General features: G+C 55.0%; 1 protein-coding gene across 16 annotated transcripts in view; it reads left to right on the top strand.

Moving 5' to 3' along the window:
• The window catches only part of PTPRS (protein tyrosine phosphatase receptor type S), a 134,627-nt gene that overhangs the window by 27,845 nt on the left and 79,172 nt on the right, over positions 1–27,610 (top strand). For 12 of the 16 annotated variants that reach the window (XM_065535150.1, XM_065535149.1, XM_005587609.4 and 9 more), the window contains exon 2: positions 25,171–25,355. In XM_065535150.1, the coding sequence (XP_065391222.1) occupies positions 25,265–25,355 (91 nt within the window). In that variant the 5' untranslated portion in view covers positions 25,171–25,264. Of the gene's footprint in view, positions 1–18,262; positions 18,369–25,170; positions 25,356–27,610 lie in introns of those variants that run through there. The other 4 variants (XM_074025446.1, XM_074025445.1, XM_074025442.1 and 1 more) reach the window with 1 other exon arrangement.

The following is a 27,610-nucleotide window of genomic DNA, read 5'->3' as shown; positions in this document are numbered from 1 at the left end:
TTCAGAAAACAACCATTGTGTCCTTTCTGGGCCCAGGACCCTGCTAGGGGCCTAGAGCTCCATCACTGGATACTTATTGAGCACCTCCTGTATACCAGGCCCTGATCCTTGCAGGGTCAGGTGTTGGGAACAGAGTGATGGAGAAGACAGAGGGAAAAACCCTTCTCTTGTGGAATGCATCAGAAGGACAATAAACAAATAGGGGCCGGGCGCAGTGGCTCAGCCTATAATCCCAGCATTTTGGGAGGCCAAGACGGGCGGATCACCTGAAGTCAGGAGTTCAAGACCAGCCTGGCCAACATGGCGAAATGTCATCTCTACTAAAAATACAAAAGGCCGGGCGCGGTGGCTCACACCTGTAATCCCAGCACTTTGGGAGGCTGAGGCAGGCAGATCAGGAGGTCAGGAGATCAAGACCATCCTGGCCAACACGGTGAAACCCCATCTCTACTAAAATACAAAAAATTAGCCTGGCATGGTGGTGTGCGCCTGTAGTCCCAGCTACTCAGGAGGCTGAGGCAGGGGAATCTCTTGAACCCGGGAGGCAGAGGTTGCAGTGAGATCGTGCCACTGCACTCCAGCCTGGCAACAGAGCAAGACTTGGTCTCAAAATAATAATAATAATAATAAATAAAAATACAAAAATTAGCTGGGTGTGGTGGTACAAGCCTATAGTCCCAGCTAGTCAGGAGGCTGAGGTGGGAGGATCACTTGAGCCCAGGAGTTCAAGGCTGCAGTGAGCTGAGATTGCATCACTGCACTCCAGCCTGGGTGACAGAGTGGAGACTCTGCCTCAAAAAACAAAAACAAAAACAAAAGCCATAAAGCAAATAGATTAAGTATGTGTTAAGGATCTACTGTATGCCATGCCTTTAAGAAAAATAAAGTTGGCCACGCGCAGTGGCTCATGCCTGTAATCCCAGCACTTTGGGAGACCAAGGCGGGTGGATCACTTGAGGTGAGGAGTTTTGAGACCAGCCTGGCCAACATGGTGAAACCCTGTCTCTACTAAAAATACAAAAATTAGCTGGGTAGGGCGGTGGTGGGCGCCTGTAATCCCAGCTACTCGGTAGGCTGAGGCAGGAGAATCGCTTGAACCTGCCGAGGTTCCCAGGAGGCGGAAGTTGTAGTGAGCCAAGATCACGCCACTGTACTCCAGCCTGGGTGATAAAGACTCCATCTCAAAAAAAGAAAAGAAAAAAGCCAGAGGAATTGGTTGGTGGCAAGGAGGGGCTCTTTTAGCTACAGTATCAAGACCGGCCTCCCATTAGAGGTGACATTTCAGTAAGACCTGCAGGAAAAAGAGAATGATGTTTGCTGATATCTGACGGGAGGGTGTTCCAGGCAGAGGGCACAGCCCGTGCAAAGGCCGTGAGGCAGGACCGCACCTGGCGTGTTGGAGGAACAGCAAAGAGGCCCGTGTGGCTGGAGCAGGGGGAAGAAGGGGAGGAGTGGAGGGCAGGGAGAGGACAGAGCAGGTTGTGCAGGACCTTGTGGGGCACCAGGAGGGCTTGGGCGTTTACTCTGAGGGAGGTAGGAGCCATGGAGGGCTATGGGCAGAGGAGGAACCAGCCCTGACCCAGGTGCTCACAGGTGACCCCTGGCTGTTGCAGAAAGGACAGACTGGGGGCAATGAGTGCAGATACTGGGGGACCAGGGCAGAGGGGACAGCACAGATCCAGGCCAGGGAGGATGGGGCTGGACCAGGCGAGGGCGGAGGAGGGGTTGTATTCTAGAAGGATTTTGCAGAAGGGTTGGCTGGATTCTCCCAAGTGGTTGGCTGCAGGGTAGGGTTGAGATGAGTCAAGAACGACTCCCAGGCCTCTGTCCTGAACGTCGTAAAGACGGAGAAGATGAGCTGAGGTGGCGAAGATGGTGAGAGAGGCAGGCATGGAAACGCCCCCATTAGCAGGACACCTGCTGAGGTTCCCCGGAGGCGGTGGGCTGGCTCTCCCTGGAGACATGGAGTTGGCAACTCCTGACTTAGCCCATGGCGGGGGGGTTTCAGGTGCTGCAAGCAAGCCAGTGGCCCTGGGCAAGGTACAGCGTATCCTCAGCCACAGTTTCCCCATCTGAGAAAAATAACTGACACAACAAAATGAGTTAATATGCGTCGAGCACTTAGAGAGTGGCCTGCGTAGACAGGGCCCTGGGAGGGGCTGTGGGCTACTCACTTGGGGTTGGATGGGGCTAGAGGTTAGGACAGGAGGGGAAGGTCTAATTTGCAGATCAGGGGGCTCAAGCCCAGAGAGGTTAAGGCACTTGCCCAAGGTCACACAGCATGTGGCACAGGCTCAACCCCACTAAGGGGCCTGCACACTCTGCTCACCACCAGAGCCAGCCAAACCCCCCTCCCTTCTTTTCTCTCCACCCCCGGAGCTGCCAGCTCCAGTTTTTGGTGGTTTCCAGGCTCCCCTTAGTTCCCACTTGGCACTCACCTCCCACCTCAGCACACTCTGAGCCCAGGGCCTAGTGCCAGGCAGGCTGGAGGGCCAGGGGGTCTTGGTGAGCATCCTCCACTTTTATACCCAGGGTTCCTTTTGCCTCCCCCCAACCCCGTACCCCACCCGTGCTCCTGCTAATGAAGGGAGAGGAACGGGAGGGAGCAAGCAAAATTATATACACACGAACATACAAAAATTAGTTTAGGATCCGGGCCAAAAACCACTTGCGCTTGGCCAGGCATTGTGGGTAATTCATTGCTGATTACCATAAAAGCCATAGCCCGGCTGACAGGCGGCTGCGGGGCTTTTGTTTAAGATTCTGATGAATATATAATCTCTCCCCCCGCCTGGAGCCCACGGTTCCCCTACCCCCCAAGGCTGCCAGGTCCCTGCCCACCCTGCTCCCTTCCTCCACTGCTGAACCTGAGTCTGCAGGTTCCCCGAGGGGCTGGCAGCCACCTCTGCCCCATGGAGTCTGTCCCTGAGACTGCGTCGGTGAAGCTTGGCTTGGCACTCGATGCTCACCACCAGCCACAACTAGCCCAGGCCTTGCACTGTGGCTGCTGCCCTGGGCCTGATTCCCTCTCTTCCATGTGGATGTCCTGGGCTTCAGCTGTTTGCTTGGCCCCATGCTGGGGCTGGGGACACTATAGTGACTTATGCAGATAGAATCCTTGCCCTTAAGGAGTCTGGGGGGACGATGGATGATTAGACGGGCATTTATCCGTAGTTAAAGAGTTCCCATCTCCTGCCCAGGAGATGCAAATTAAAACAAGATATCATTTCTCGCCCATCCATGTAGCAAAACTGTTTGAAGTGTGGTGTTATCCAGGGTGGCAGTGTCGAGGGGAACCAGGCCCTCCAGGCACGGCTGGCAAGAGATGAAATCGGCATCTCTGTGACACCATGTCTTTTATTTTTAATGTATTGTTCTGGCCAGATAATGCATACACATGGGATACAATCGAGAATGCAGAGAAAAATGCATGGTGGAGAGTCTCTACCTGCCGCTCCCGGACCCCCTCCCCTGTCTCCTTCCCCAGTAGCAGTCTCTTCCCAGAACAGGGGTCAGTAGTTTTTCCATAAAGGGCCACCTTGTAAATCTTTCCAGCTTTGCCGGCTGGACAATCTCTGTCTACTACTCGACTCCGCCATTGGAGCGTGAAAGCAGCCATAGATAAATACATAAACTGGTGGGCGTGGCTATGTGCCAATAAAGCTTTATTTATAAAAACAAACGGTGGGCCGGATTTGGCCCCCAATGTGGCGATGATAAAAATGGGCTCCGTCTACGCACCATGGTATAGTCGCCCTGAGCTGAATGTGGCTATTGAGTGTTTGAAATGTGTCCAGTGCAACCGAGGAACTGAATTTTAAATTTTATTCCATTTTATTCCATGTAAATTTAAACAGCCACATACGGCTTGTGGCTACCGTTTTGAAGAGCGCAGTTTATCTAGAAATCTTCTGTGAACATTTAGTAGGCGGCTGGATTTATATTCCTTTGTTTAACCAAATGGCAGCATCTTTTACATGCTGTTCTGTACCTTGGTTTTTTTTCCCCCCGACTTAAAAATGTAGTATCTCAAAAGTAATTTTGTAATTGCACATCTGGTATTCTCATTCCTTTTCACAGCTGTGATACTGATCTCATAACACTAAAAGATACTAATCTCTGATCATTTATTGACCCCTTGTACTGTTATTTTTATTTATTCATTCATTTATTTATGTATATTTTTGAGATGGAATTTCGCTTTTATTGCCCAGGCTACAGTGCAATGGCATGATCTCAGCTCACTATAGCCTCCGCCTCCTGGGTTCAAGCAATTCTCCTGCCTCAGCATCCCGAGTAGCTGGGATTACAGGTGCCGGCCACCGCACCTGGCTAATTTTTTTGTATTTTTTTTTTTTTTTTGAGACGGAGTCTTGCTCTGTCGCCCAGGCTGGAGTGCAGTGGCCGGATCTCAGCTCACTGCAAGCTCTGCCTCCCGGGTTCAAGCCATTCTCCTGCCTCAGCTTCCCGAGTAGCTGGGACTACAGGCGCCCACCACCTCGCCCGGCTAGTTTTTTGTATTTTTTAGTAGAGACGGGGTTTCACCGTGTTAGGCAGGATGGTCTTGATCTCCTGACGTTGTGATCCACCCGTCTCGGCCTCCCAAAGTGCTGGGATTACAGGCTTGAGCCACCGCGCCCGGCTTTTTTGTATTTTTAGTAGAGACAGAGTTTCGCCGTGTTGACCAGGCTGGTCTCGAACTCTTGACCTCAGATGATCTTCCCGCCTCAGCCTCCCGAAGTGCTGGGATTACAGGCTTGAGCCACCGCGCCCGGCCCTTGTATTGTTATTTACTTAGCCAGTCTCCTATTGATAGATGTTTCGGTTGCTTCAGATCTTTTGCTGTGAGGACTTTTTCCACATGTCTTTTCACAGGAAAGTATCTGCCAGGTAGATTTCTAGAGGTGGTGTTATCAGGCCTAAAGAGAATGTATAAGCTTAACTTCGGAAGATAATAGCCAATGGTCTCCTTGGGGACTGTTAGGACCTACTCATTTCCGACTGTGTAGGAGGGGAACCTGCTTGTTTAGAACAAGCTGTAACCCGACCTTCCACCCCAGCTGCCCTTTTCTGGACACCAGTGCGAGACAAAAATCCTTCCCCAAGGGGACCTGGGAGATATGGGTCTGGAGATTCACCGTGGCATTGGGTGAGGTTGGGAAAAAATGGAGGCGACCAAAGTGTCCACAGGGAATTGGGTGATATATGACACAGCCTTGTCATGGAAGATCATACCACAGGCAAGAAGAGGCCTGGGCTGTGTGCTCAGTAGTTACAAGTCGTGTGAGGAACCGCCATGAAACAGAATGATATCATTTTCACATACCAAAAAAAAAAAAAAATCACCCTGGGCCAGGCGTGGTAGCTCATGCCTGTAATCCCAGCACTTCGGGAGGCCGAGGTGGGCGGATCATTTGAGGTCAGGAGTGCGAAACCAGCCTGACCAACATGGTGAAACCCCGTCTCTACTAAAAATACAAAAATCAGCCGGGCGTGGTGGTGCACACCTGTAATCCCAGCTACTCGGGAGGCTGAGGCAGGAGAACTGGTGGAACCCGGGAGGTGGAGGCTGTAGTGAGCCAAGAACACGCCGCTGTACTCCAGCCTGAGTGACAGAGTGAGACTCCATCTCAAAAAAAGAAAAAAAAAAAAAAAAAAGACCTCGTATGCTAGAGTTACCTTTGGTCAATAACTACCTGAGGAAAAGACATAAAGATAGATGCGAATGGCAGAGGTTGCTTCTAGGAGAGCATCAGAGGGACTGTCCCTTCCTCCTTTCCTCAAGTATTTGTGCCTACTGTGTTGCTGGTTCTCTCTGTTCCAGGCATGAGGAATTTGCCTTTAAAAAAAATATATTTATTTATTTATTTATTTATTTATTAGAGGTGGGATCTCACTTTTTCACCCAGGCTGGAGTGCAGTGGCAGGATCATTGCTCATTGCAGCTTCAAACTCCTGGGCTCAAGCTGTCCGACCACTTCAGCCTCCCAAAGTGCCAGGATTAGAGGCATGAGCCACCGTGTCCAGCTTCTAGGCACAAGGATTTTTTTTTTTTTTTTTTTTTTTTTTTTTGAGACAGGGTCTCACTCTCTGTCACCCAGGCTGGAGTGCAGTGGCGCTGTCATAGCTCACTGCAGCCTCGACTTCCAAGGCTCAGGTCATCCTCCTGCTTCAGCCTCCAGAGTAGCTACAACCACAGGCATGCCCCACCCTGCCTGGCTAATTTTTGTGTTTTTTTTGTAGAGATAGGGTCTCGCTGTGTTGCCCAGGTTGGTCTTCAACTCCTGGCCTCAAGTGGTTCTCCTTCCTCAGCCTCCCAAAATGCTGGAATCACAGGCATGAGCCACCATGCTCGGCAAATAATAGCAGTTTTGAGGAGATTTAGTGTGCCTAGATGGTGGGAAAAGCCCGGAATAATAGCTGGTGTGCTCACTGAGCACCTTCTGTATGCCCAGCTCAGTTCTGAGTGCTTGGCCCCTGCTAAGTGCTTGATAGGGGTTTTTATGTCTTGGGGAGATGGGGTTGGGTCTAGATCCTAATACCTGTTCAGGGAGACCACCTTATCCTACCTGGTACCTGAGAGCTTGGGGAGCCACCTAGAGAGGCCATGCCCTCACCTGAGCTCTGGGGGGCCGTGGGAAGTTCTGCCACCCACCCCCCAGCAGCCCCCCATGTCCCTCAGTTGCCTCTCATGTGGGATAGGACCTGGCCCAGGGTCCCCACCCTCTCCTTTTCTGTTTTGTTCAGGGCTAATGAGGTTTCCTCTTCTGCACCTCTCTTGCCTCCAGACCTTGGCTTATGCTGTTCCTTATACCTGGGACACCCTTCCTGCTCCCCAACACCCCTGTCCCAGCGCAGCGCGATTTCTGCCATCCTTCTCATCTTAGACCTCACCTCTTCCTTAAAGCCTTGTGACATCCCCCATTACAGCCCTGATCTCTTTTTGTTTTTTGTTTATAGAGACAGAGTCTCCCTGTCACCCAGACTGGAGTGCCGTGGTGCGATCTCGGCTCACTGCAACCCCACCTCCCGGGTTCAAGTGATTCTCTTGCCTTAGCCTCCTGAGTAGCTGGGACTACAGGCATGCACCACCACACCTGGCTAATTTTTGTATTTTTATTTTGTTTTTTTTGAGACAGAGTTTCTTTCTTTTCACTCAGGCTAGAGTACAATAATGTGATCTCGGCTCACTGCAACCTCTACCTCCCAGATTCAAGCAATCCTCCTGCCTCAGCTTCCCAAGTAGCTGGGATACAGGCACCTGCCACCGTGTCTGGCTAATTTTTTTTGTATTTTTAGTAGAGATGGAGTTTCACCATGTTGGCCAGGCTGGTCTTGAACTCCTGACCTCAAGTGATCCACCTGCCTCGACCTCCCACTCAAAGTGCTGGGATTACAGGAGTGAGCCACCGCGCTCAGCCCATGGCCCTGACCTTTTTTGTTGTTGTTTGTTTCCGAGACGGAGTCTTGCTCTGTTGCGCAGGCTGGAAGGCAATGGCGCAGTCTCGGCTCACTGCAATCTTGGTGCAGTCTCGGCTCACTGCAATCTCCGCCTCCTGGGTTCAAGCGATTCTCCTGCCTCAGCCTGCCAAGTAGCTGGGACTACAGGCACACACCACCACGCCCAGCTATTTTTGTTTTTGTTTTTGTTTTGAGACGGAGTCTTGCTGTGTCGCACAGGCTGGAGTGCAGTGGTGACACCTCAGCTCACTGCAAGCTCCACCTCCCAGACTCACGCTGTTCTCCTGCCTCAGCCTCCCGAGTAGCGGGGACTACAGGTGCCCGCCACCACGCCCAGCTAATTTTTTGTATTTTTAGTAGAGACGGGGTTTCACCATGTTAGCCAGGATGGTCTCGATCTCCTGACCTCGTGATCCACCCGCCTCAGCCTCCCAAAGTGCTGGGATTACAGGCGTGAGCCACCACGCCTGGCCAAGACCTGACCTTTAACTTCCAGGGCCCCCTGTCTGCCTCCCACAGTCGTCTTGTGTCCTTAGTACCCAGCCCAGAGCCTGGTATACAGTAGGTGCCTTATAAATGCTGGAGGGGTGCTGAGAGACGAATCATTACGAGGTGTGACAGTTTTTCTTTTTTGAGACAGAGTCTCCCTCTGTCACCCAGGCTGGAGTGCAGTGGCCGGATCTCAGCTCACTGCAAGCTCCGCCTCCCGGGTTTACGCCATTCTCCTGCCTCAGACTCCCCAGTAGCCTCCTGAGTAGCTGGGATTACAGGCACACACCACCACACCCAACTAATTTTTTGTATTTTTAGTAGAGACGGGGTTTCACCATGTTGACCAGGCTGGTCTCAAACTACTGACCTCAAGTGATCCACCTGCCTTGGTCTTCCAAAGTGCTGGGATTACAGGCGTGAGCCACTGCAACCTGCACTCCTGTTACTCCTCAAATCCCACCCCTGCTCACTCACTCGGCCCTCTCTCCACACCAGCCCCCCTCTTTATCCAGAACTTCGTGTGTTCATCCTCACCTCGGGGCCTTTGCACGTGCTGTGTCCTCTGCCCCTGTCTTTCCATGGCTGTCCCCATCTGTCGCTGTCTCCCCGGAACAGAAACCCTGAGAGGTTATCTGCCTTGTTCTCTACTGTGTCCCCAGCATTCAAGACAGCCCTAGCACACAGTGGGTGCTGGAGTTTCAACTGTCACCAAAACCAAATCCCATCCTTGTGCAGGGGACCCAGAGGAATTAGGAGCTACACCGAGCCCTGCCTTTGGGACCTCCCTGGTTTGCGCCTCGGTTTCCTTGATCTTTACAGACTTTGAACCCACAAAAATCAGCCCCAGGCACCCAAGAGCCCATTTTCCCTGGTGCTTAGATGGGGAAACTGAGTCTTAGAGAGTGGCAAGGACTTATTCAGGTCCACACAGCTCCCTCAGGAAGAGAACCTGGGCTTCCTGCCTCCGGTGAGCCGTGGTTTTTGAAGTCAGGAACGCACCCCTAGGATGGGGCTGTTTGGGGGTGGCCTCTGGAGGAGGCATCCGGCAGCCTAGAGCTGCACACACCCGCAGTGACTCCCTTTCAGTTCCTAACGTTAGGGAGGAAAGCCCAGGAAGATTCAGGGTGAGCTCAAACACTAACACCTGCCAATTTCTTTGTAACAAAATCCCATCCGGCTGCTGGTGTTCGCAACAGTATCCAATGGCTATGGGATAACTGGGTACTATTTTCATTGTAACAATGTTTCTGGTGACTTGCAAGGCAGGGCAGAATCTTCTGGGTCTTCCTTAGAGATACACAATACTGTCAAATTAGTTTCTAAAGTAAATTGGTTTAAGGAAAAGGCGGGAGGCAATGGCATGAAAATTGTTTCTAAACAGGGACTCGCTCTGTCGCCCAAGCTGGTATTTAGTGGCAGGATCTTAGTTCACCTGCAGCCTCAAACTCCTGGTCACAAGCAATCCTCCTGCCTCAGCCTCCCAAGTAGTTGGCAGTACAGACACATACCGCCATGCCCAGCTAATTTTTAATTTTTTTTTAGAGACGGGGGTCTCACTTTGTTGCCTAGATTGATCTTAAAGTTCTGGCTCAAGCAATCCTCCCACCTTGGCCTCCCAAGGCTGGCCATGCCCAACCTACATGAATGATTAAATGGGGGGCCGAGTGTGGTGGCTCACACCTCTAATCCTAGCATTTCGGGGGACCAAGTCAAGGCAGATCACTTGAGGTCAGGAGTTCAAGACCAGCCTGTCCAACATGGTGAAACCCCATCTCTACTAAAAATACAATAATTAGTCGGTGTGGTGGTGTGTACCTGTAATTCCAGCTACTCAGGAGGCTGAAGTGGGAGAACCGCTTGAACCTAGGAAGCAGAGGTTGCAGTGAGCCGAGATTGCCCCACTACACTCCAGCCTGAGCAACAGAGTGAGACTCCATTCATCCATCCATCAATCAATCAGTGGGGGGTATTGGGACATGGCAGAGTCATGAGCAAGGAGGGGAGGATTTGGGGGAGACCATGATCACCCTCCCTGGGGACTGGTGGGTGCAGAGCAGGAGGATGCACTTGAACAAGAGACCCGCAGGCATCTTGCAGAGAGGATGTGGCCAGATCCATTAAATGCACTTGCGGCCAGGCATGGTGGCTCACACATGTAATCCTGGCACTTTGGGAGGCTCAAACAGGCAGATCACCTGAGGTCAGGAGTTCAAGACCAGCCTGACCAATATGGTGAAACCCTATCTCTACTAAAAATACAAAAAATAGTTGAGCATGGTGGTGGGCACCTATAATCCCAGCTAATCGGGAGGCTGAGGCAGGAGAATCAATTGAACCCGGGAGCCAGAGGTTGCAGTGAGCTGAGATCACGCCAGAGCGGACTCTGTCTAAAAAAAAAGAAAAAAAAAAAGGCAGCAACAACTTTAATGCACTCAACGCTGGCTCAAGGTGGGAGACGGTGGGCCTGGCAGGGGCCCAGGCTGGCAATGGGACCTGGCGGGGAGACCAGCCATTCTGTCCCTCCCCCGTCCTCCACTTTCGGCTGAGTCAGCACGTTGGCACTGCGAAACTGACTCCGGCTATGGCCTGGAAGCCTTTTCCAAGTTTCTACCCTTGGGGCTAGAGCAGGAGCTCCCAGAGGATGCTTTGCTGGCCAGCCAGGGAGATCCAGGTTCAAAGCCCAGCAGTGTGGCTTTTGCTTTCTGGTTTTCCGTGTCCCCATGTTGGAAATGTGGAGTTTGGATATCCTAACGTGGCTGCTCGGGGAGTGAGAGTGGGTGGGGGACTGTGGCTGCAGACGGTACCTGCTGATCTCCGTGCCATTGGTCAGCACCTCCGGCCTCTGCAAGGCCTCTGAGCCATTCATGTCTTCACTCTTTCATCTCTGTATATTTTTATGGTAATTTTTTTGTTATATATATTTTGCCACCTTTTTTTTTGAGATGGAGTCTCACTCTGTCATCCAGGCTGGAGTGCAATGGTACAATCTCAGCTCACTGCAACCTCTGCCTCCTGGGCTCAAGCAATCCTCCTACCTCAGCCTCTCAAGTAGCTGGGATTGCAGGCATGCACCACTATGCCCAGCTAATTTTGGTATTTTTTGTTGAGATGGAGTCTCCTCCCTATGTTGCCCAGGCTGATCTCAAACACCTGGGCTCAAGTCATCTGTCCACTTCGGCCTCCCAAAGTGTTGGGATTACAGGCGTAAGCCACCACACCCAGCTCACTTCTTCATTTAGAAAGCATTTATTGAGCACATACTGTGTACTCGACCCTGGTGATGACCAAGACTGGCCTGACCCCATTCTCCCTGGCAGAACTGGCCGCAGAACTCTCTGCAGTGATAGAAGTCTGCTATGTGGGTTTCAGTACTCTGGCCATGAGCCACACTGGAAATGTGGCTGGTGTGACTTGAGAAGCAGAATTTTAAAGTTTACTTCATTTTTCTTTTCTGTTTTTTTCTTAACAGAGTCTCACTCTGTTGCCCAGGCTGTAGTGCTGTGGCATGGTCTCAGCTCACTGCAATGTCCACCTCCTGGGTTCTAGCAATTCTTGTGCCTCAGCCTTCCAGGTGGCTAAGACTACCGGTGTGCACCACCACACCCAGCTAATTTTTGTGTTTTTAGTAGAGATGGGGTTTTGCCATGTTGCCCAGGCTGGTCTCAAACTCCTGGCATCAAGCAATTCACCCACTTTGGCCTCCCAAAGCGCTGGGATTACAGGCATGAGCCACCGCACCCAGTCGCTAGTGATTCTTGTATTTGATAACTCAGACCCAGTGAGTAAAGAGAGAGAATTTCAGGTGATGGTAAGATAAAGGGTGATGGGTGCTGCTTGAGCGAGGTGGTCAGCCAGGGCGCTTCTGAGGAGGTGATCCTTGAGGGAGAATGGAAGGGTGAGAAGGAAAGTGACATGAAAATGTAGAGGAACAGTGTTCCAGGCAGAGGCATAGCCCGTGCAAAGGCCCTGGGGAGGACCGCACTTGGGGTGCTGGAGGAACAGCGAGGAGGCACATGTAGCTGGAGCAGAGTGAGTGAGGGGGAGAAAGGGAGGAATAGAAGGCAGGGAGGGGATGGGCAGGTTGTATAGGCCCTTGTGGGCCACCAGGAAGACTTGGGCTTTGCCCCTGAGGGAGGTGGGAGCCATGGAGGGCTGTGGGCAGAGAAGGGACGGGACCTGACTCAGGTGCTCACCGGCACCATGTAGTGGGTGCTGTGGGGAGGACAGACTGTGAAGGGCGAGGGTGGGAGGCTGGCGACCAGGGCAGAGGTGACTGTGCTGGTCCAAGCAGGCAATAATCCAGCTGGATGGGTTGGGAAGGGAATATGGAGAAAGATGGACAAAGTGAGTAGAAATTTAGGAGGGAAACGTGAGAGTATTTCCAAACAAATAGCATATGGGGTGAGGGAGGAAGAGCATTGAGGGCCAGCTTTCAGGTTCTAGCCTGAGCCCCTGGAAGGATGGAGCTGCCGTCAGCAGAGTTGGGGAAGACATGGGAGGAATGGCTTTGCTGGATCCAGCCACGCCTGAAGGTGTCTCAGATTTTCCAGGAAGGGGAAGGTAGCCTGGCCTGTGGGGGCGGACAGGTAAAAAAGGCAGACATGGAGCTGGGGTGTGCCTGTGGTGGGCATCATGCCCGCTGCGGTGTGGCTGGCGGGTAGACCCGGCGCCAGGGCTGTGATGTGAACGTGGGTGAGGCAGGCTTCTGGCTGGTTGCACCCGCCCGTGCCCCGGGTCACAAATGCTGTGCTAGGTAGGAGGCGGGAGCCTTGGGCATGGGCAAGACCAGGGCAGGGAAACCAAAAGAAAGCTGCCCGACCAGTTTCTCTCTGGCTCTCGCAGCCAAGAGTACAGAGTTTGTACCTAAATGAAATGTCGGGGGCTTTTGGTGCCAAATATGAAGGAGGTGGGACAGACAGGCTGGGGGAGGGGGTCCTGCCCCGGTGTGCCAAGGGTATGGTTTTATCTAAGGGGCCCCCATCAGGAAAGGTTTAAAAGGCTTGAGAACAAAGTTACCCCTGCTTTGGAAGTTTCTTCAGGAGATGAAGGGACACAGCTGTGTCTAAGGATGTCCCTCACAGTGTTGTTTATAAGGGACATAATGGGATAAGTGGGAATTGATTAAATTCTGTGAGCTGGACATTGGAACGTAGTCTCCTGATGGTGATCCCCATTGAACGAAAGAAAAGCATCCATTTGTATGCATAGAAGAAAGACTAGAAGGAGGCCGGGCATGGTGGCTCACGGCTGTAATCCCAACACTTTGGGAGGCCGAGGCTGGCAGATCATGAGGTCAGGAGTTCGAGACCAGTCTGGCCAATATAGTGAAACCCTGTCTCTACTAAAAATACACGAAAAATTAGCTGGGCATGGTGGTGTGCACCTGTAATCCCAGCTACTCAGGAGGCTGAGGCAGGAGAATTGCGTGAACCTGGGAGGCAGAGGTTGCAGTGAGCTGAGATCGTGCCACTGCACTCCAGCCTGGGCGACAGAATAGGACTCTGTCTCAAAAAAAAAAAAAAAAAAAAAAAAAAAAAGACTGGAAGGAAATGGTTAGCCTCAGGGCCATTGTATTTGCTGTTCCTCCTGCCTGGAACTCTGTTCCCATAGGTGTTTGTATGTCTGATTTGCTCTCTTCCTCCAGGTCTAAATGCAATTGTCACCAATTCTAAGAGGTTCCCTCAGGGATCCCCCAGTTTTTGGAGCCTTGCAGTGTGGTTTATTTGTTATTGGCATCTCTTAGCACTGCCAGGCCTTGCATTATTGACAGTGTTTGTTTTTCTCTGTGGGTGTCCATCCCCCCAACTTATCTGTGTCCCCCCCACAAGGGCAGGAGCACTGGTTCCATCGTGCTCACCACTGTGTCCTCAGCACAGCACACAGTAGGTGCTCAATACATGTACAGGGAAAGAATGAATGAGAATGGCCTCATGAAACAGTTTCTCTCTAGGCGAGGGATGGATTGTGGGTAACTTTTATTTTCTTCTTTATGCTGATTTTACCTAATTTTCTGCTGCACGCGCCTATTTTATAATTAGAAGAAAAGTTATTTTGAAAAAAATTACCCCCCAACGTCCCAGCTGTGGGAGCTGACGTGATCCAGCCCCGTGTTCCTCCCCAAGGGCAGCCGCCTCCTGGGTGTATACAGAGGACATATCAATGGAATGTTTTTGGAGGGGCTGCAGGGGTCAGCCCTCAAGGGCACAGGGTAGGCGGGGCAATCAGAGAGGGCTTCCTGGAGGTGGCCACCCTTAACCTTTAGGGTGCTCAGGCGAAAAACCCGGAAGTCATCCTTGAGTCCCCTCTTTTCTGTACATCCCCGAACGAGTCATTTAGAAAATTCCATTGGGTCTGCCTAGAATGTGCCCTTCTCTCCCATCCTCTACCCACCCCAGCCCCATCATTGCCTACCTTGACCCCAGCCTAGTCATCCCCCACAGTCTGCCCTCCCCACAGCAACTGAGGATGTCTGTGAGTACCTAAGTCAGGGCCCATCCTTCCTCTACCCACAGCCTTCCATGGCTCCCACCTTCCTCAGGGTCAAAGCCCAATTCCTCCCGGAGGCCTCTGAGGCCCTGCGCATCCTGTTCCATTCCCTCCCTTCCCTCCCTTCCTGTTTGTCTCCCCCTCCTCACTCTGCTCCAGCCACACGGGCCTCTTTGCCATTCTTCCAACACACCAGGTATGGTGCTGCCCCAGGGCCTTTGCATGGGCTGAGCTCTCTGTCTGGAATCCTCTTTCATTTTCTCCCACCTCCTTCTGGTCTTTATTCGTGTGTCACCTCCCCCTCTCCTATCCTGTATTTATTTTATTTTACATGTTTTTAGAGACAGAGTCTTGCTCTGTCACCCAGGCTGGAGTGCAGTGGCACCATCATGGCTCACTGCAGCCTCAACTTCCTGGCCTCAAGCGATGCTCCCGCCTCAGCCTCCCAAGTAGCTGGGACTACGGGCATGCACCACCAGGCCCAGCTATTTTTTTTTTTTTTTTGAGACGGAGTCTCACTCTGTTGCCCAGGCTGGAGTGCAGTGGCCGGATCTCTGCTCACTGCAAGCTCTGTCTCCTGGGTTCACGCCATTCTCCTGCCTCAGCCTCCTGAGCAGCTGGGACTACAGGCGCCTGCCACCTCATCTGGCTAGGTTTTTTTTGTATTTTTTAGTAGAGATGGGGTTTCACCGTGTTAGCCAGGATGGTCTCGATCTCCTGACCTCATGATCCGCCCATCTCAGCCTCCCAAAGTGCTGGGATTACAGGCTTGAGCCACCTTGCCTGGCCCCAGCTAATTTTTTTAAGTTTTTGTAGAGATGATGGGCTGTATTGCCCAGGCTGGTCTCAAACTCCTGGCTTCAGGCGATCCTCCCGCCTCATCCTACAACCCTCAACCCAATCATCTTCAGAGCCCTTACCACCATCTGACCCACAGTGGATTTTATTTCTGTTGTTTCTCATGTGTTACCCTCAACAGAGCGTCCGCACCCTGAGGGCAGGCATCTTTGTCAGTCTTGGTCACTGTGCGTCTAGAATTGTGCCTGGCATACGTGCTTGGAAATGTTTGTTTAGAAAAGGGTAGGCTGGGCTTAACCTTATTACAGGCTCATGTCTGTAATCCCAGCCCTTTGGTAGGCTGAGGCAGGAGGAACACTTGAGTGTCTTAGGAGTTCGAGACCAGTCTGGGCAACTTGGGGAGGTCCCATGTCTACAAAAAAAATCCAAAAATTAGTCAGACATGGTGGCACGTGCCCGTAGTCCAAGCTACTCAGGAGGCTGAGGTGGGAGGATCACTTGAGCCCAGGAGGTTGAGGCTACAGTGAACCATGATGGTGCCACCGCACTCCAGCCTGAGCAACAGAGTGAGACCCTGTCTTGAAAAAAGGGTGGGCGAAGATGCCTGCTTTATGACAAGGGCACACGGTGTGGCTTTTGGAGGAGAATAAGGTTGGAGGGGCTCTCCTGGGTGAGGCTGGGCCTGATTGTGCAAATGTTTGCTGAGAACCTCCTTTGTACCGTGGACCTGTGCTAGGTGCTGGGGACACTGGGTGACCGAGACAAACCCTGCTCTGTCCACCGAGGTCACAGTCTGCTGGGAGAGGCAGACCCGGGACTAGGCGCACTTAGGGCTTTGTGCTCATGGGGCCACCCAGCCAAGGGGGAGGGCACCTGGCCCAACTTCCCCAGCCCCTCGGGGGCAGCTATGTCCCCTGCCAACTGCGGTCACCACTGTGGAATAGGAGCAAGAGTCTGTCTCCACAGAGACATGGGCAAGAGGCCCAGAGAGGGCAGGACTGGCTGGGAAGGGGCTGGCAGGAGCCAGGTCCGTCTGCCGCAGGTCATACAGCCCCAAGCCTCCTGACAGTGTGGATTCATTGAACGCCTGTTCGGTGCTTGACTTATGTGACAGTTGGGGAAACCGTCAGCCTGAGAGGTACGGGTCCTTTCTTGACACACGGGGCATCCCTGGATTCAAGCTCGAGTCTGTATGAGCCCCCTACCTTGCCGCAGATGCAAACAAGGTGCCTACTCTGCTCCTGAGGGCCCACTGTGTGCCCAGCCGAGTTGGGGAGGTCATGCTGGTTGCTCCTATGCCTTCGTTGACACAGGGCACCTCCTATGTGCCTCTAGTGGTACTGGGGCACCAGGCCGCCGCCTCCATGAAGCACCTACTGTGTACCTCGCTGAGGGTGGCGCTGCGTGGGATGGGAAGCGTCAAGGCATCCTGTGTTTATTTCCTACTGTAGGGGAGGCAGGGAGCCTGTGTGCAGACACTCACAGACCACCTACTGTGTGCATGGTGCTTTGTGGACTAGGCCACCTAGTGCTGGAGGTGGGGTGGGGGGATTCCATGCTCCATTTTGCAGAGGGGGGATGATGCGTGGTAAGGGAAAGGGGCAGTGTGGGATCCCCCAGTGAGGGAGGCATTTATTCGATGTTTGAGGGAGGTGGGAGCCACCCACTGGGGTAGCAGTGGGAGGGCATGGACGGGAGCAGAGTGGTCTCTGCTGGGCTCTCACAGCCGCCCGTGTGTCTCCCATCAAAGCCCACATCCTTTGCCCCACTGAGTAATGGCTTCTAGAGAGTGGGGCCGTCTGTCTCCAGGATGGCCCTGTCCCTAGATTAACCCAAGGGACTTGAAATTATTCGTGATGTACCCTCAGTTCCGGGGCCCCAGGCCTCCAGCAGCACTGTGGTGAGAGCTCCGCCTCTGGACCCAAACCCTGGTTCCGATCCCTGCTCTTCCTGGCTGTGGGCAGCCCTTCCTCTCCTTCTTGGCTCCGTTCTTTGCAGAATGGGGGTGATGATGGGCCTGCCTCCTAGAGCCGTGGCCAGTGGCCTGAGGAAGCACAGCTGATGATAGCTGAGAGCTCAGGACATCCCGTTGGCGTTGGCGTTTGGGCTTCGTCCTCAGCGCGGATGCTGGGAAGAGAGGCGTTTTCACCAGGGATGGGAGCAGACGCGGGAGCCCTTGGGTCTCCATCCCGGCCCCTGCCCCGTGCTCGAGACCCTTAGGTCCCGCTGGCCTTCTGCATTCCGGGCCTCTCCAGTGGAGTTTTCAAACCCGCACCCTGGGCGCAGCGCGGGCTCGGATTGGGCGCCCGGACAGGTCTGCCCCTCCCTCTCCCTCCTCCTCTCCCTCTGCTCCAGTGTCGCGGGCCTGGCACGGCGGCCCCATCTGTTTCCAATCTGGCCCCGCGCTCTCCGCCCCCTCCTCAGGCTTGTGGCGAGGGTGGGGGCCTCTGCCACGGTGTTCCCCCATTCATTCCCCTGGACCCCCAGCGGGAGGGAAGCCTCTGCGCCTGAGCCCCTCCCCCACCCTCTGGTCTAGGAGGGGAAAGAGGGGACGCCTCCCCCCCAACTGCTGGGCCTCAGGTCCCACCCAGACTGGGAGGGGAACTCTGCCCCTTCTCCGACCTCCTGTATTTGGGTGTGTTTGGGGAGCCCTCCGCCGCCCCGTCCGGCACCAGCCTCCTCATCCGTTGCCATGGCCACGATCAGAGCTGTGGAAGCTGGGAGCAGGGTAGAGGCTCCCAGTGGGACCAGGCTTCGGGAGGGAGGGGTCTTGGGTCATGCCCTCCCTGGGGTGCCCCTTCTCTCAATGCTGCACGGACCCCCGCGGAGGCTCTCTGCGCCTCCAGATGGGGCTCCCCTCTGGTCCCCCCGCCCCACTTCCGGCCGGGGCCCATCCCTGCCCCCCCAATCCCTCTCCCCGGCCGTCCCCTGCAACCCCGCCCCCTGCAGCCCCGCCCCCTGCAGCCCCGCCCCTTGCCCCGCCCCCAGGCCGAGCTCCCCAGGCCGAGGCCTCTCCCGAGTCTTCGCTGCGCGCCGCGCTCCGCTCCGGGCGGACCGAGGGACGCGGGGACCGGCTGCGGCGGGCCCTGTGGAGGCCTCGCAGGGCCCGGGCCCGATCGCCGAGCCGCGGGGTGAGTGCGCCCGGGACCCCCTTCCATCCCGAGGCCCGGGCCGCGCCAGGCTTTGTCCCTCTCCTCGCTCCCCCTCCGTGCTCCGCGACGGGGGTACGCGAGGGTCCCCCCAGCCTAGCACGGGCCTGACCGGGCTGGCCGCCCTCCAGGGACAATCTGGGCCTGCTGCTGCCTGGCGCCCCCCCATTCAGGCCCGTCGCTTGCACTTTGGAAAACTCCAGACCGTTATGCTCCGCAGGGTCCCCTCCCCCGCCTGGCCCCCAGCCCGACCTCCTCCCCCCACCCCTTCTCCTCCCCCACCTCCCGGGGGCGGAGCCAGGCGCAGGGCAGCCTTCGCTGCCAGCCCGGGGGAGCTCTGATTGGGGACTTCGCAGAAGGCAGAGGAGGCAACAGGACCGCAGAGGGGGCAGGTAGCGGTGGGGGGTGCATGGCAGGAATTCCTCCTCTTAGCCAACCCCGAAAATCGCAAAAGTTTACTTCCATCCATTTGTTTCAGCTCCCCTTGGGCCTGGGGACCCCACGTTGCCTCTGTGCTTTGTTGGGGGGCTTTAAGAAACTGGGGGGCTTGGCCTCAGGGAGGGGCCTGTGGTGGTGTCTTCTGGGACGGTCAGGGCAGCTCGTACCTTTCCGTTACCCATTCCCGTCCCTGGGCTCTAAGCCGTTCCAGGCCCCGAGTCCTGAGCTGATGGAGTTTGGTGACCCTCCCCAAGGGGCTTCCGGCAGACCCCAGGCTGGCGTCAACCCCAAGCCCTGTCTGCTCCTTCCAGAGCCTCACCCTCACCCTTTAAATCTCAGCCAGACCCCCTAGGGTGGATGTGAGGCTGTCCCCGTCTTGGCCTCCGTTGCCTGGGGTGGTCTCTGTCTATGGTCTCAGTTTCCACCTCTGAAACCCAGGTGACCGCAGGGATGATGTGGATGAAGTGCCAGGTGGAGCTGGGTATGCAGCTGGCATCCAGTGCACGCAGCGACTTTCCTGGGGTGGGAAGAGGGCTTCCATCCAGAGGGTTGACAGACCCACAGTGGGAGCACAGCTGTGATGGGGTAGCACAGAATGGGTCTTGATCCAACCTGGGGCATCCAGGAGGGCTTCCTGAAGGAGGTGACAGCTCAGCTGAGACCTGAGGATGAGTGTGAGGGCTGAGATTTGATGGGAATATGGAAGGGTGTGCTGGGTGGAAGGAACAGTGCGTGTCAATACCCCTATGGGAGCCAGGGGCCACAAGTGGGGGGATCAAGGTGGCATGGGAAGCCTGGCATGGGGGGTTGTGGCGTGATGGGGTCAGTAGAGGCCGGGCTGGCAGCTCTGGAGGCTGAGGTAGCAGTCTGAGTTTTAATGCGTGTTGATGGGAGCCATGGGGGGTTTAGAGCAGAGGAGAACGGGGCTTAGCTTGGAGTGGAGGCATCTCGTGGTTGCAGCTTAGAGGATGAGCTGACTGTGAGCGTGGGCCAGCTGGGGAAGGGTGTGCCAGGTGAGGGACCTGCATGGGAAGAGGCTCAGAGGCCTGAGGCAGTGTATTCTGAGAACTGCAGGACCTTTTGGGAAGAGGGGGTAGGGAAGAGATGGATGCAGTCACATCAAGAAGGGCCCAGCACACCGAGCACAGGAGCTGGGAGCCACCGTGGGTGTGTGAGCAGAAGCAGGGGTGCCCCCAGATCTTGGCGTCTCAAGTTGTTCCATGAAACCAGCATGGGGGACACTGATGGGGCGATTTTGGCAGCCTGGGCGCCTAGGGGGCGTGGACCCTGAGCTCGATTGAGAACCGGGCTCTGGCCTCAAATCCTAACCCAGCCCAGCCCCCTTCTCCATGCAGGACTCTTGGTGAGCCTCGGTTTCCTAATCCGTTAAACAGCAGGAAACACAGAGAACATCTAATGGGGCTCAGCACCCCAGGGGCACCCAGTGGACTTTAATGATTTCCCTCTCCAAGGCTGGGCCTGGTTCCCTGTCTGCCCCACCCTTCCACTTCTGGCCACCAGGACCCCTGGGGACAGTGCCCTGAGCTGTCACATCTTCCCAATACAATCAATAGTCAATTAAAGCTAGGTCTTCCGTCTTCAGTTCCAGGAAGGGCCAGTCCCACCCAGCCCCTCCCTGAGCCCGTTTCCTGATAGGGAGATAATGGTGACCTGGGAGGGACAGTGGTTTGGCCAGAGCTGACTTGAGCCCACCAGTGGCCACAGAGCCTGGGCTTGCCGCCCAAGGGGGCCCTCGCTGCCTGTCCCTGCTTGAGTGGACGTGGGAGTGACCTAGGTCCAGGGAGGCTGGAGGCCAGGGTCCAGTCCTGGAAATGACATTCCAGGCAGTGGCATGGGAGAGATGTGGGTGGGCGGTGGATGTGAAGGTGGAGATGTTGTGCAGGCTTAGGGTCTTTTCCCTGAGTCCCACTGCTGGCGTCACCAGCCTCGGCTTCTCCTGCCCTGGGGTCATGGGATGGCCCCTGAGGGTTAGAATTAGGCCCCCAGACTCCCGCCCCAGGACAGGACAGGGTAGACTCTCCAGCTGGAGCCTCCTCCGGCCCGAGGAGCCCCCGCCTCGTGCGGGTGACAGAGCCTGTTTGCTGCCCGGCCTGGGTCATAATCACCCCTTTATGCTCCCTGGACCGCGTGGGCATGCAAAGCCGGCTCCCAGATCGCGTGACCCATGCCCTGGCGCCTGGTTGGAATGGGTGCCCACTCGCCCCCCATTAGCACGGCGGGGGAATCCCCAGAGGCGGCCAGCAGGCTCTACCAGGCCCAGAGAGAGTTGTCCAGAGATCCCGCAGTGGCTAGGGAAAGACACAGTCACAAGATTAAACATGGGCTCTAGACCCGAGTCCCACCCCAGCTGGGGGCCTTGGCTGAGTCCGTGTTCTTCCATGAGCCTCAGTTTCCTCATCTGTAAAAGGCAAGCGCCTGCCTCCGACCAGCTACCACAAGCTAGTGGTGGGCAGCCTAGCCCCCGAAAGCCAGGCGGGGTGGGCAGAGACCCTCCCTGAGCCCCACGTGGGTTCAAGGTCCAGCAGTCCGTTCTTTCCCTTCTCCCTAGCCCTGGCGCAGCCTCACTGGCCACCATGGGCTGCCATGCTTTTCCTGACAGCCGTGTCATTTCCTGGGAGCTTGCAGATGACTGCACCTGACTTAGTTTCCCTTTCTTGGCAGTGGCAAGGCTGGTGGCCCAGGCTGCCTTGTTGCAAGAGGGCATGGTGGAGGGTTGACCTGGCACCAACCTGACTGTGTCCCTCCCTGCCCAGGGCCACGTAGGGCTCCTGGCTGTCCTGTGGGTGTGGTCTGTGTGCACCTCTCTGTCCTCATCTCTCCCCCTCTCCCTCCTAAGACCTCTCGGTGCTGCCCCTTTGCCCTTCCTCATGCTGTTCCTAGTGCACAGACACCCTTGCCCCTAATTCCCATTCACCTTTTGGTCCTCACCCAATATTAAATCCAGGAATGGCCCATGCAAAGGCCCGGGGGTAGGACTGGACTACACTTGGGGTGTTGGAGGAACAGCAAGGAGGCCATGCGGCTGGAGCAGAAGGAGGAAAGGGAGAGAAGGAGGAGGGGAGAGCAGGGAGGGGGTGGGGCAGGTCGTGCAGGACCTGGTGGGCCTCAGGAAGGACTTGGGCTTTGACCCCGAGGCAGGTGGAAGCCGTGGAGGGCTGTGGGCAGAGGAAGGACGGGCCCTGACTCCGGTGCCGGCAGATGCTTTCTGCTTTCTGTGGGTGGAACAGACCGAGGGCGAGGGCGGGAGCTGGGAGACCAGGGTGGAGGTGACGATGTCCATCCAGGCCAGTGACAGTGGGGCTGGAAGAAGTGGAGGCAGAAGAATGGGTAAGAAGTGGACAGTTTGGGGACAGATTCTGAAGGCAGAGCTGATGGGACTTCGGGATCTTTTCTCCCAAGTCCTCGCAGAGGACCCCACACCTGGGGTTTTCGTGGAAGCAGGAGTCAGTAGGAGGGTCGTGGGTGTGCGGGGTCCTATCTCCATCATGGGAGGTTCCCCTAGGGAGGATTGGCACCTAAGGGACCCTGGAATGTTTTGTCTTTTGCAGCGGTAGTGTCTGAACCCCACTCCCTGGGCCCCTCCCACTACCCTGTTCTTGAGGCATCACCCGTGCCTCAAATGCCGCTGTTGCTATAGCCCCTCGTCCCCGCCCCTGACAGGCTGGAGTGGCGGATCTAAGGGGAGTCCATGGCCAGGCCCTGCCTCCCTGTGCCTGGCTCAGCCTTGTCCTGCCCAGACATCAGGGAGGTATAGGCCCAACATGGCCTCTGCCGTGGGAGCCAGGGTGTAATTAGGGCTGCCCGGTTTAGAAGGCGGCTGCCCTGAGGTCCCCGTGGGATGTGGGAGAGCCAGCTGTGGCTGGGGCCCTCCATACGTGTGCCCCACCTAGGCTCTCTGTGCAAGTGACTCCTACCCATGCTCTCTGAGCTTCAGGTTTGCTGTGCTGCCTCAGTTTCCCCAGAGGCTCTCTGCAGGCCTGCCCAGCTACTCAAAGTGGTCTGGGACTGACCTCGCCCACCAGTGTGGCCAAGCAGATGTGCATTTCTGGGCAGGGCCAGCCACTGTGGTCACCCTAGCCCCAGCTGGCCACAGGCTGTTTTCTCCATCTGGGGCCACCGCCTTCCTTGTTGGTGACTTTTGCTCTTAAAGGGCCAGGGCGGGGACTCAGAGTAAGGGACTGTGCTCTGGGCCTCATTTCCTTCATCTTCCCAGTCCCCAACTGGTTGTGTGCAAGGTGTACCTAGAGTGTGACTATGCGTGTACGTGTCTATGTAGCCTGGCTGTGTGCACAGATGTGTGTAGGAAGGGAATCTGACTTTGCGCGTCTCTATTTGGCTGGCTGGTGCATGCACCTGTGGTCTGCTGACTGAGTGGCCTATCTATAGTCTGACAGTGTGCCGGCACCTGTGTCTGTGTGTGACGTTGACCTGCTTGTGCACCTGTAGGTATCTCTGATCTAATTGCATGTTTGCAGTTCCCTGTAACCTAACTGTGTACGTGTACTGCCTGCCCCACCGTGACCCTGTGTCTGTATCTTTTCTGGCTTGGTGTATGTCTGTGGTCTGATTTTGGGCCTGTCTGTGTTTGTGGTCTGACTATGTGCAAGTTTTATTTGCCTGATTGTGCATGTGCCCATCTCTGCTGCCTGACTGTGTGAATACGTTTATTTCTGTGTCTCTTGCAGATACAGAACTGCTTGCAGTCTGACTGTGTGTCGGTGTGTATTGGTGATTTGACTGTGTATATCTGTGTATGTCTGTGGCCTGATTTAGCAGGCATCATTCTCTGTGCCCGGTCTGACTAAGTGCCTGTGGCCTCACTATGTACACCGAGGCCCCCCCAATCCCGTTCCTCGCCCTAGGCTGTGACCTGGCCACTACCCGCCCATCCTTCCCCTGGGACCGCCCCAGGGCTGGGCGAGGTGACCGCAGCTGGGTATTTTGGGAGTCAGAATCACAGGGGCTGCCCCGTTATTATGCACCACCAGTTCCTGTGGCCACAGCCTGGACCCGCCCAGGGCATGGGCTGGCATGGGTGCTGGCATGACTGGGTAACAAAAATCTTATCCTTGGGCCTCTCCCTGCCCCTCCCTGGCCCTCTGACCTGGCTCCGGACAGAGTAGAGATTGGGGAGATGGGGAGGGGGCCGTTCCAGGGTTCAAGGTGTGTGATGAGGGACCCTTCTGCCCGGGAGGAGTTGAGGTTCTTGTAGGAGAAACGTGCTGAATGATGAACATCTTTTCATTTAATTTGGGAACCAGGGTGAATACCATGGAGGATAACCTTAGTCATATCTGGCGCTCCGGGATGTAGAATGTAGGGGGAGTTGACCTTTGAGGGGCAGAGAAGGGCTTCCTGAGGAAGTGACAGCTGAGCTGAGACCTGTCATGTGGTGGGGGACAGCATTCCAGGCACAGGGCACAGCAGAAGCAAAGGCTTGGAGGTGGGACTGAGCTTGGCCGGCCTGGCTCTACCTCCAAGCGAGGGGAAACAGTGAAGTCAGCAGGAGTGGCTTCCCCTGGGGGCTCCGGGAGCCCTGGCAGGTCTTAGAGCAGGGCAGGGACAGGCAGGTGTGAGGAGAGATTTGTCTCGTGACTTGGGGGACCAGGTTTTAGAGCCAGACAGCAGCGTAGTCTGGAGTTCCCTCCTTCCTGAGAAGCAGCCTGTGAGTTGGAGAAAATCGGGGCTCAGCACCCCCAGAGGTCCTCAGTCCTGGTGTGGGGCTTGGTCTGAGTCACGGGCCCAGCCCAGGTTGGGGACTCATGCTGGGGTTGGGGTTTTGCTGGTGGTTGGAGGCTGCCTTAGTCCATTTGGGTAGCCAAATACCACAGACCAAGTGGCTTGTAAACGACAGAAATTCGTACCTCACAGTTCTAGAGGCTGGGAAGCCGAAGATCAAGGCAACGCAGATTTGGTGTCTGGTGAGGGCTGTCTTCTGGTTCATGGAAGGCATCTTCTCCCTGTGTCCTCACGTGGCAGAAAGGGCAAGGGAGCTTTCTGGGAGAGCTTTTATGATACTAATCCCATTCATGAGGTCTCTGCTCTCATGACTTAGTCACTTACCAAAGACTCCACCTCCTATTACCATCAGAGTGGGGACTAGGTTTCAACATATGATTTTCTTTTTGGCGGGGGGACACATTAATTCAATAGCAGAGGCCCAGCACTTTCATTCCATCCCATCACCCCGTGATCCTTCCCCATTTTCCCATGACCAGCCCCCGCAGGACCCTCCCCTGCTCCATGTGACCCTCCCACTACCTCCTCCATGAAGGTCTCCTGGATTTCCCCACTCGCCTCTCACAGCCCTCCATTGCCTCTGCAGACGCTGCCCCATCTGACGCTCGGCTCGAGGCCTCTCTGTGAGGGACCGGGGGGCCATCCCCCTCCAGGGCGGAGATTGGAGGTCGCTGCCAAGCATGGCGCCCACCTGGGGCCCTGGCATGGTATCCGTGGTTGGTCCCATGGGCCTCCTTGTGGTCCTGCTCGTTGGAGGCTGCGCAGCAGAAGGTAAGAAGCTGGCACGGAGTGTGCAGGTGTCCGCGTGTTTGTTTACCTGTGTGCATTTATGGCTGTGTGTGTGTGAGCACGCTCCCCACCTCCTCCCGGGGGCCCTCCATTTTGCCAAATGGAACTTTTTTTTTTTTTTTTGAGATGGGGTCTTGCTGTGTCGGCCAGACTGGAGTGCAGTGGCGCAGTCTCAGCTCACTGCAAGCTCTGCCTCCCTCGTACACGCCATTCTCCTGCCTCAGCCTCCCGAGTAGCTGGGACTACAGGCGCCCGCCACCACGGCCGGCTAATTTTTTTGTATTTTTAGTAGAGACGGGGTTTCACCGTGTTAGCCAGGATGGTCTCAATCTCCTGACCTCGTGATCCACCTGCCTCGGCCTCCCAAAGTGCTGGAATTACAGGTGTGAGCCACCGCGCCCGGTCGCCAAGTGGAACTTTTATGCTCCACAAATGAGGCTGAATGCTGAGGGCTGTGTGCTGAGCCCTGAGAGATTCAGAGATAAATAACAATGCTGGTATTCATAAATAACAGTAACGATGGTGGTGGTGTCTGTTTCCCCAGCATCAACTCAGCACCAGGCTCCATGCTAAGCACAGATTTTACCTGCTTCCTCTCCCTTGAGCCTGACAAAACCCAGTGTGCCAGTTCTGTTACCCTCCATGTTTTCCGATGAAGGAAAACAAGGCTGAAAAGAGGCAAGGACTTATTTGAGGTCACTCCTTAGTGAGCCACAGAGTTACCTTTCCTTGCTATGGGCAGTAGCTACACCTGGTGGCAGACACACACACGGACAAACTGTCTCAGGCGGAGCCAGGGGAGGCTTCTTGGGAGAAAGGGCATTGGGACTGGGGTTTTGTGAGTGTATAGGAGTTCGCCAATAGAAAAGCTATTCCTCGTCAGGATGACAGCACCTGGGAAGGCCTGGAGATGAAAGAGGTTGGTATAGTTTAGAGATGGGCAAGGCAGCATTTCTGGCTATAATGTGAAGAGGATGAGCGTCCATTTGGGGCCCAATGCCAAGACTCACCCCACCATGAAGGACCTGGAGAAGGCATCACTCAGGCCCATGAGGACATAGGGGATCAGGGGAGTAGGGAAAGAGACTGGGTTCTATAGTCAGGCTGGGTTTGAATCCTGGCTCTGCCACCAACCTGCTGCACAACCTCGGGCTAGTGGCTCAGCCTCCCTTACCCACCGTCACAGGGCTCATATCATTATGCACATCCTGCATTCTTGTGACGTGGACATGTCAAGCCCCTGCCTGCTGCTGGGCGCATAGCTGGGCACGTAGCTGGGCACATAGCAGGCCAGCAATCCTGTGTTACCACAAGCATAAGTGTTACTGCTGGTGAACAAACTGGAGACATACACCCCCTGACTCATTCATTTGTGCTTTTTCTTATTTTCGTGCTGCTTTTTTAAATTGTTGTTTCTTCTTTTTGACATGGGGTCTCGCTCTGCCACCCAGGCTGGAGGGCAGTGGCAGGATCTCAGCAACCTCCGCTTCTCAGGCTGAAGCGATCCTCCCACCTCAGCCTCCCAAGTAGCTGGGACTACAGGCGTGGACTATCATGCCTGGCTAATTTTTAAAATTTTTTGTAGAGATGCGGTTTCACTGTGTTGCCCAGGCTGGTCTTGAACTCCTGAGCTCAAGCAATCCACCTGCCTTGGCCTTCCCAAAGTGCTAGAATTACAGGTGTGAGCCAGCCATGGCATCCGGCTTCATGCTGTTTTTTAGTAAATGCCACTATACGTTCAGATCAGCCAGCACACCCTGATGAGGTGAATGCAATTATCAGCATCCCCGTCATACAGCTACGGAAACTGATTGCACCACTGCACTCCAGCCTGGGCAACAGATTCAGACCTTGTCTCCGAAAAAAAAGAAAATTGATGGGCTGAAGCGCCTTGGCCTCCCAAAGTGCTAGGATTACAGGCATGAGCCTCTGTGCCTTATTTTTATATTTTTATATATATATATATATGTGTGTATGTATATATATATATATGTGTGTGTGTGTGTGTATATATATGTATTTACGTATTTATGAGATGGAGTCTTGCTCTTGTTCCCCAGGCTGGAGTGCAGTGGCGCAATCTCAGCTCACTGCAACCTCTGCCTCCCGGGTTCAAGCAATTCTCCTGCCTCAGCCTCCCGAGTAGCTGGGATTACAGGTGTGCACCACCACGCCCGGCTAATTTTTTGTATTTTTAGTAGAGATGGGGTTTCACCATGTTAGTCAGGGTGGTCTCA

Source organism: Macaca fascicularis, chromosome 19, assembly GCF_037993035.2.
Source record: "Macaca fascicularis isolate 582-1 chromosome 19, T2T-MFA8v1.1".
NCBI classification, from domain to species: domain Eukaryota; kingdom Metazoa; phylum Chordata; class Mammalia; order Primates; family Cercopithecidae; genus Macaca; species Macaca fascicularis.
This window is presented reverse-complemented; position numbering and strand designations above follow the sequence as displayed.